This window comes from Helobdella robusta (assembly GCF_000326865.2).
Source record: "Helobdella robusta unplaced genomic scaffold HELROscaffold_24, whole genome shotgun sequence".
In the NCBI taxonomy this organism is placed as follows: Eukaryota; Metazoa; Annelida; class Clitellata; order Rhynchobdellida; family Glossiphoniidae; genus Helobdella; species Helobdella robusta.
In genome coordinates this window covers 2,536,979-2,546,411 of record NW_008704261.1, presented here as the reverse complement: position 1 = coordinate 2,546,411, position 9,433 = coordinate 2,536,979, and the positions used below count along the sequence as shown (strand labels likewise).

General features: G+C 32.1%; 2 protein-coding genes across 2 annotated transcripts; both read right to left on the bottom strand.

Annotated features, from left to right (window-relative positions):
* Positions 1–861: 861 nt before the first annotated feature.
* Positions 862–1,065, bottom strand: HELRODRAFT_79367 (hypothetical protein; the record flags this gene model as incomplete). Its single annotated transcript, XM_009019470.1, has 1 exon — positions 862–1,065. A coding segment is annotated over one exon (204 nt), but the record flags the coding sequence as incomplete, so codon positions are not given.
* A 909-nt stretch (positions 1,066–1,974) lies between these two features.
* On the bottom strand, positions 1,975–2,124 carry HELRODRAFT_79283 (hypothetical protein; the record flags this gene model as incomplete). The annotated part of the gene is made up of 1 exon (XM_009019469.1): positions 1,975–2,124. A coding segment is annotated over one exon (150 nt), but the record flags the coding sequence as incomplete, so codon positions are not given.
* Between the last annotated feature and the right edge of the window lie 7,309 nt (positions 2,125–9,433).

The following is a 9,433-nucleotide window of genomic DNA, read 5'->3' as shown; positions in this document are numbered from 1 at the left end:
GTACCCCGACCACACCACCATAACAAAAGGCTCTTTTCAGAGCCGCCCAATTTTAACGACTGTTTGCCTGCTCTTTTGCTATTGCTTTCGCCAATTTTTTTTTCTAGACATTGTTTCGTTGCCAAGCATTCCTATGGTTAGGGATTCGAGAATATAGACGAATCTATTTTTATGCACCTAACTTTTTAACTGATTAACAACGGCTGATGTTCTTGCGCTTTCAATAATGCTGCTAATGAATTGGATCGAGGTGCTTCAGCTGTCACCAACAAATTTCATAAGCAACAAAAATAATTTTAATCATCGATATGAAATCGTATTGAAAGTTCCTTCGCTGATTAAATTTGCCGATTTATTTACATTATAGACATGAAATGATGGGAATAATTATTGTAGTTTACCTTCTTTAAATAGATAATGCAATCAAATTGACGCCGTGCAGTTAGCTTTGTGCACGTTATTTAGCAAAAAATTGCTTCAGCTCTTTCCTATCTAACGTAATAAAGCTAATGTAATCATTCTGATTAACCGAAGGAGGCTTGACCTTATTGATATTGCGCCAGTTTTTAATAACTCACTCGACACGCATAACCACAACTGGCTTGAGTAATCAAATTTAATTTGATTACTCAAGTCGATTGTTAAAGGTGATGGGCAAGTAATTTTTGACGCATTTACCCGAATTGAAACACGATCCTATCCAAGTATATAGCAAACGTAATTAAAAACCAGAGCAAACAGATGAACGCGAATAAACAAGACGCGCACACAAAAGTGGAGTTCAATCAACCAGGCGAAGTTTGTCGATCGTTAAATTTGGTGGCTCTGAAAAGAGCCGTTTTTCTTGTTATATGCTAGAAATTAAGCACGTTCGCCTCTGATTCTGCGGGCGAGCTGGATGTTCTTGGGCATGATGGTGACGCGTTTGGCGTGAATGGCGCAGAGGTTGGTGTCTTCGAAGAGGCCGACCAGGTAAGCTTCGCTTGCTTCCTGCAGAGCCATGACTGCCGAGCTCTGGAAGCGAAGGTCGGTCTTGAAATCCTGAGCTATCTCACGAACGAGTCTTTAAAAGGGCAGTTTCCTGGAAGGAATGAATGAAACTAACACAAAGTATAATTACATTTTGTTGTACAATATTTAAAAAATCTTTCTGGATGATTATATCGGCGATTCATTAATTATTTTATAGCTTAACCAGCACATCCACTTTTTGAATCACATTTGTGAACGACGATTAGTCTTATTTAATGTGTTTTAATGTGTTGTTTCAAGTTATTTAATATATTTAAACTCATACCTAACGGAGAGCTTCATTTCAGTTCGCACGCCTACGTGATCATTTACGATCGTAAGCAAGCATCCAAATTAACAGTCTCGTAAACTTTATGGAAGGAATGAATGTGATTAAATAACCGATGAAATAACCATCTTCTCTTTTTGGAGATGCTGAGAGAAGTTGGAAATTTTTTAGTGACAAAATGACCACATGAACTCAAGAATTCGTTCCAAAATAAAAAAAAGAAGAACACTAATTATATATTTAAAATGAATAATGAACTCAAAGGGTTGATGAAACAAAAGCACTAATGAAACACGTGTACAACAGAATTACCGAAAATTTAAAAAATGCATTTTTTCTCCTTTAACGAATTAATTTAAATGAACTTGATAATATTGAAATGGAAACAGAGAGCAACCGTATGTAAAGATTAAAAATTTTTAGCATACGTACAAAACATCTTTTGTTTTCTTGATGATTAAAACGGTTCTTTAATTTTATGGCTTTCGACACGTCTCGCCTCCCTTATTGTAACGTTGTTTTGGCGATTTTATTCTGAAGCGGGCATCCGGGTTTTTTTACTTAGATATACTCAAGAATGAAAAAAATAGTTTGGCTAAGCTGGCAAGCGTATCATCGTTAGAATGGGTGGCTCTGAAAAGAGCCGTTTGTTTTGTCTTTATGTCAGTGGTCGATTACTTTGAGCTGGTGTACTTGGTGACGGCCTTGGTGCCTTCGCTGACGGCGTGCTTGGCCAACTCGCCGGGTAACAGAAGCCTGACGGCCGTCTGGATTTCTCTGCTGGTGATTGTGGATCTCTTGTTGTAGTGGGCGAGGCGAGAAGCTCGCCCTATATCTTTAAGTATATATCTATATCTTCATATATTTATATGAAATCTTCCCTATATTTCCACAAACATTTCAAGATAAGATAAATCCGTTCCGCCGTTCCGAGTTTTAGCGAGACTAACGAACAGCTATTGATTTTTATATATAAGATATGTATTTATATGCATAAGCCGGTTAAAATTATTTATATTTTTTGTCTATCTGTCAATAATATTTATTTATTTTTTTGCTTTTTTGAAAATATTACATTAAAATAATAAAGTAAAAAAATTGGTGTGTTTGTGTGTGTGTGTGTCTGTCTGTCTGTCTGTCTTTCTGCCAGTCTGTCTGTGAGAATGTATAGGTAATGACTATGCGACCAACCATTATCAAATTCTGCAGTGTTTTGACGAACAAATCGAATGATTGATGACTAGATGAATGAATGAGTGAATGGATGGATAAAAGAAAGAATGAGTGCATGATTAAATGGATGGGCTTTTGAGTGAGTGATTGAATGAGTGAACGACTAAGTGAAAACATGAATAAATGATTGTTGAATCGGTGATTGAATGAATGAATGAATGAGCGAGTGGTGAAAGAATGACCGAATAAATAAATAAAAAATGTAATATTATAATTTGTCAACACAAAGTACTTTAAGTTGTTTAATTGTGATTTCGCTCATATTTTCCTATTTGCCAAAGTATATCTGTTCAAATACAACATCGTTTTGAAAATATCATTCATGAAGTTGTTGTTTCAGTGGTGTCAAAAATTTGTTTTTCAGATAGCTCATTTCGTCATTTTCACCAAATCATTTAATAATTTGTATGTTCTCTTTAACTTTTTCGTGAATGTCAATGATCAATTATATAAAAAAAATTCCACGTTTTATTTAATTTTCTATAAATATCAACAATAACAATAACGATAATAATAATAGCAGTAATGAAAATAACGTTAATGATTATAACAATAATGATAGTGGCAATACAATATGAGGTTGGAATCTTTCTGCAAGCAAGCCGGATTCTTCACCGAGACCACAGGACTTCAACTCTCTCACCATATTAATCTGTTTATATAAATGAATCAATCGATTACTTATGAGCCAATGAACACTTTTGTATTTCTAATTTACACCGCAAACGGTTTCAAAATTGTGTCTGTCTGTTTTTTCAAGTACATCTGCTATGTGAAAATTTTACTTTTTTTTTATGAATGGAAAAAACCGCAAACAAGTTGTGGTGTTTTAAATCACTCCTAGGAATAAACAGTTAATATTACTTTTTAACTGATTTATTTCATTCAAGCATCCCAATTGAAAGATATATGCTCACATTGTCACTAAATTTCTGTTAATGATTTTGATAATGATGTTCTCACCTAACTGATTTGATAAGTTAAATTATAAAATCTGAATAACGATGGTTAATATAAATGTAATTTATTTGCATTTTAGTGCCAAAAAGAAGCAAAAAACAGATCTAACCAAGCCCGGCAAAAGTTTATCTCGAAAACTTTTATTCAAATCAGGCAATGATTTAAAATGTAATTGTAATATTAATGAATAAATAAATTGCCAGAAAGAAAAAATAAAAAAAAGAATCAACTTCTGAAAAAGATCAGTAATTGGTTACTAAGTCCAACAGCAACTAATTTGGGTGTTTTGCTTGACAGCAGTTTTTAACCAAAGATCACATCAAGGCAGTATGAGTTTCGTGCAATAATTACTTTAGAAATTTATATCGGATTAGACATTGGTTGGATTGATCGGTTATAGAAACATTGGTGCAAGCTGTCATAATTTCCCGTTTATAAAATTACTGTAACAGTCAGTTAGTCAGTCAGTCAATCAATCATTCAATCAATCGATTAGTTTATAAACCGCTATTTTCGCGCTGTTGAACATCGCTCCTCAATGAATTTTGAAAACAGGTGGGTCTTGAGATCCGCTCTGAATTTTATAAATGATGGAGAAGTAGTCAGAAAAGAAGGTAGAAAGTTCCAGAGAAAGGGGCCAAAAAAGGAAACGTAGATTTTGCAAGAGTGTTAAACACGAGTTAAGAAGAAATGAGAACAAGAAGGCGATCGTTTAAACTCAGTTAAAATATATCTGATAAGTACTTGGGAAATAATTTAGATTGAGACTTATACATAAATGTGCAAGTTTTAAAAATTATTCTATATTTTATAGGTAGCCAGTGCAAAAAAACAAAACATGAAAATATTTGAAAAAAGAAAGGGGCACGAGCAACTAGACGAGTTGCAGGGTTAAAAGCTTAACTTAAAGGAAGAGGTGTAGAATCAGGAAGACTATAGTGGAGCGAGTTACAATAATCAATAAAACTGAAGAAGTAATTAGAAGGAAAAAAGTAGGATCGTTTAGAAAAGGCACAAGTTTTTTTTATTCTACGTAGATGAAAGTAAAAACATCTAGCAACGCTATTAAGCTGAGAAGAATGAGACATGCTAGAATCAAAAATAAAACCTAGACTACAAAACTTGATAGAAACATCAAGAGTTTTGGAATCAAGTAAGATAATAAAAAAAATAATAATAGAGCGTTTAGATTTATTAAAACAAATTGTTGTACAAATTGCCAGAAAATCAATTGTTGTTCTTCAATCGATCCAGAATAGGGCTGCAAATGTGATAGCTGGTAGGTTAAAATTCGACAGTGTAACAAATTCGAAATGAACTACATTGGTCGACGATGGAAGAAAGAGTAATTTTTAAAATTGGTGTGATTGTCTTTAATGCACGTAAGGACGAAATATTTGTCTGTTAAGTTCAGCAAGGTTCTCAGGTCAGACGATAGTGGTTTGTTGGTGGTGCCGATGACGAAGTTACATACCAGTTCTCGAAATATTGCTATAGCTGGTCCTACTTCTTAGAACAACCTGCCTGCAACCTGCCTGCATCATTAAGAAGACCTGGACTGCCTTTTTACATCGTTCAAAAAAGAATTGAAAACATTTTTATTTTCATTGAAGTTACATTAAACTTTTTTTGTTTTGTCACGTACAGTTTATTTGAATTTGAGATCGCCCGTGAGAAGATATAATGAATGCTATATATAAATGATCCTTAACATAAACTTGTTACAAAATAATCAATTATTTGTTACGAAGTTACGCATCCCAAATTATCACAAAGTAAATAGTTACTAACTAATCATCTGCTCATTACAAAGTAATCAATTACCCTATACAAAGTAATCACATACTTATCAGTTACTTATTACAAAAATCAGTGTTACAAAAACACACTTTTTTATCTTGCGAAACTTGATGGCATCTTCTTTCAAGAGAGTAAGACAAGCAGAATCTAACATAGCTACCTGTGGGTACATTTTTAAAATAGATATTTTAATCTGATTAATGATTAAATGATGAGCCGTCTATTTGGAAATTTGTTTAGTGAAATACACTCAGAGATATGAATTGCGGTGTTTGGTAGGTTGATGAAATCAATACATTTAAAAAATTAGCCAACTCGGTTGGCTGACTGAATGCAGACGTTTTAATTAAATGATTCAATTGGATATGTAAACAAATGCTGTGGAAGCAGTGTTGTTTGGTTCAAATCTAAATTGTAGTGCTAACAAAACAATTATAATGCATTTGAAGCACGTTCAAAGTATTTTAAAATACTTTCAAAGTATTTTAAATTAATTCCGAAGTATTCAAAATACTAACGGAGATCATAATGAGCAACTGCAACGCATGTCAAACCTTTACAAATGTCGACGCTAGAGTTTGTTTCCGGCTCTGCACATTTCTCATCCACTACGCCGCATTTGTAGCAGGAAATTTCTGCTGCTGCTGCTGCTGATGATGATGATAACAGTTGTGATAACAATGATATGAAGATGAATATTGATGGTAGTAGTAAGAGTTGAACTATTAAATGGAGTTTTGGTTTTGAACTCATTTGCTTTTGTTGATGTTGTTGACGATGTTTTGATGTTTTTGTTGTTGATGATGATGGTAATGTTGATGTTGTTTGTTAATGTTGTTGTTGATTTTGTTTTTAATGTCGTTGTTAATGTTGTTATTAATGTTGTTGATGTTGTTTGTTGATGTTGTTGTTAATGTCGTTGTTTTCATTATCCTGAAAAATCTGCTTTAAACGTTATTAAAACAAACAAAACAATTACGTGGCGAAAATATTAACTCGTCAAATATTTAAATAAACATTAATTAACATTTAAATCATCATCATCACCACCACCATCCTCATCATTATCATCATCATCACTGTCATCATCATCATATAGGTTGTTATTACTATTTATTCTTTTTCTTTTTATTATTATTATTGCTGTTATTATCAACGTCATAATTAATTTACTTTGCCATAATCACTCTACTAATAATAATGTTAATAATAATAATAATAATAATAATAAAAACAATGAAAAGGACAGTACAAATAAAATAAAATAATGAAATAAAATTAAATGTCAAATGAAAGAAATGGAGTATTAATCTGAGATTAACAATAATGGGAACATCCTTTTATTTTTAACTCCAAATACCAAATATTAATAATGGAATAATTATAAAATCCTATTTAATCTAAAATGCTCGTCACTGCAAGTGGGTACATTTTAGAGGGGCCGGTTTAATTGTTCAATTGGGGTTCAATCATTCTTATTATTTTGGCGTTATCAATCAAATTTTATGGTAAACATAGAGTTGCAATAAAGTTAATAAAAAGACAATAATATATTTTATACAGTCTGAACCTTGTCTCTATATTGCTCGACATAGTATAGAATGTGTACAACTAGAGTAGGTCAGTTTAATATTTAAATTGAGTTTAAAAACGTGCGTACATGCAAATATAAAGTTATTAATGTGAAAATAAAACACTCAAATCCCATCAATCATTTGTCCCAGTTCAGTTTTCTTTCAACTGGAATGGGAAATCTGGTGCTTCTTCGCAATTGTTGATGTAATCTAGTGATGTTCCAGGACTGAGCATTGTAGCAGAGGTCGGCTGCCTGTTTATGAGGGGAAAGTCGGGTCCTGTCCCCTCGTCCGGCGTCTCTCTCGTGGATGCCAAACATGATGATACAGTATCCATTATTATTCTTATATTGTTATTGCTACCATTATTAATACCATTATTATTACTTCAAATTTCTTGTTATTAAATTAGATTTATCGTCAACATAATTATTATTAAATTAAAGTAGTAGTATTAATATTTTAGTTTAAGTCGCAACAATACACAGTACATACATTTTCTAATACAAAAGCGTACAGAGCCAGGAATGGCCATTTTAACAATAGCTTAACGTTTGTCGCTGTATATATTGATATCGGCTATTTTTTAAATAATTTGAAATTAAATGTTAAAATTAAATTAAGATATTAATCCCAAACCAATGGCAGCCAAATTCAAAACCTTTATTCAACTAATTGCTACAATCATTTTGGACCCATTTTTAAACCAGTTAAAACCTAATAAACTATTATTATGCCATCTAGCAGTAAGTTGGACGTTTATCGGCTCTAATAATAATAATAATAATAATAATAATAATAATAATAATAATAATAATAATAACAATAATAATGATAATAATAATAACAATAAAATGGATATAAAAATTTTTTTAGTTCGATCGATAGAGACATTACCATTTTATCTTATTGAACTGAACTTTGAATATGGTAATAACGACGACAATGACGATGATGATGGCAGGATGATGATGATGATGGTGATGATGATGATGATGGTGATGATTATGATGATGATGATGATGGTGATGATGGTGATGGTGATGATGGTGATGATTATGATGATGATGATGATGGTGATGATTATGATGATGATGATGATGGTGATGATGGTGATGGTGATGATGGTGATGATTATGATGATGATGATGATGGTGATGATGGTGATGGTGATGATTATGATGATGATGATGATGGTGATGATGGTGATGATTATGATGATGATGATGATGGTGATGATGATGATGATGATGATGGTGGTGGTGGTAGGATGATGATGATGATGGTAGGATGATGATGATGATGATGATGATGATTACGTATTGTGACGTTGTTGTTATTTTTCGTTTGAACTCCGCGTAGCCATCGATTTTACATCACAATAATACAAGCTGTCGCAAACAAACATACAAACATACATATATACAAACAAACAAACATACATACATACATACATACATACATACATACATACATACATACATACATACATACATACATACATACATACATACATACGTAGATTAATATTGATGGTATTAAACGCTTCTTCCCTTCGCGTAATAGGAAATTAGAATAGATAGAATGAAGTGAATAACAAAAAAAATTACACGTGTGAGAGAGAAAGGGAGAAGGAAATAAAAAAAATGAGAGAGAGAGAGGAGAGAGAAATAAAGATAAAAAAGATAAATATGAAACATTCAAAAAAAAAGAAAAAACAGCAGACAAAAGAATATTAAGAAAAAGAAACATTGAAAGTGAGAAAGAGAGCGAGAGAGAAAAAAAAAGAGAGAGAAAGAAAAAAAAAGAGAAATTGAGAAGGAAAAATAGAGAGTTAAATAAAGAGAGATAGAAATAGGAAATAGAGAAAGAGAGAGTGAGATGCTGAGAAAGAATGTTTATAACGCGATGTGCCGTGCATTTATTTATTTATTAATATATGGCGTAACTTACGGGCTTTATTGAACTTGCTGCTATGGAATGTTATCGTTATCATTTTGTCACGTAACTATTTGGTTTAATTTTTTTAATTTTTTTAAACAATAATAATAACAGCAGCCGAAGCAGCAGCAACAACAACAATCATAATAATAATAAACAATAATTATAATAACAATAATTTTATAAATATTGTTGAATAAAATTTATTGCTGCTACTACTACTACTATTATTCCTATTACTATTTCTTGTACTACTACAATAACAACAGCGGCAACCACCAAAGATGTTTTTCATTAAGCGGTACAAAGAATTAATCGCCGGTTTTCTGATCGGTTTGTTGATACCGTTCGCCAAACGAATAATAATCGAGAATAAAACCGATTTGAGTCGATCGTTGACCGATTGTCCATCCGATGTACTAACTCGGTATAATAATATTTATGATAATAATATAATAAATAATAATAATGATGAAGACACCACAAACCATAATAATGACATTAAGGATGATACAACAACGAAAAATATTATTGAAGATTCATTTGGCCACGACAATAAGAAGGATAAGGTGGAATCAAGAGTCCGGGTGAATACTTTTACAGACACCTCTGATAATCAACACCG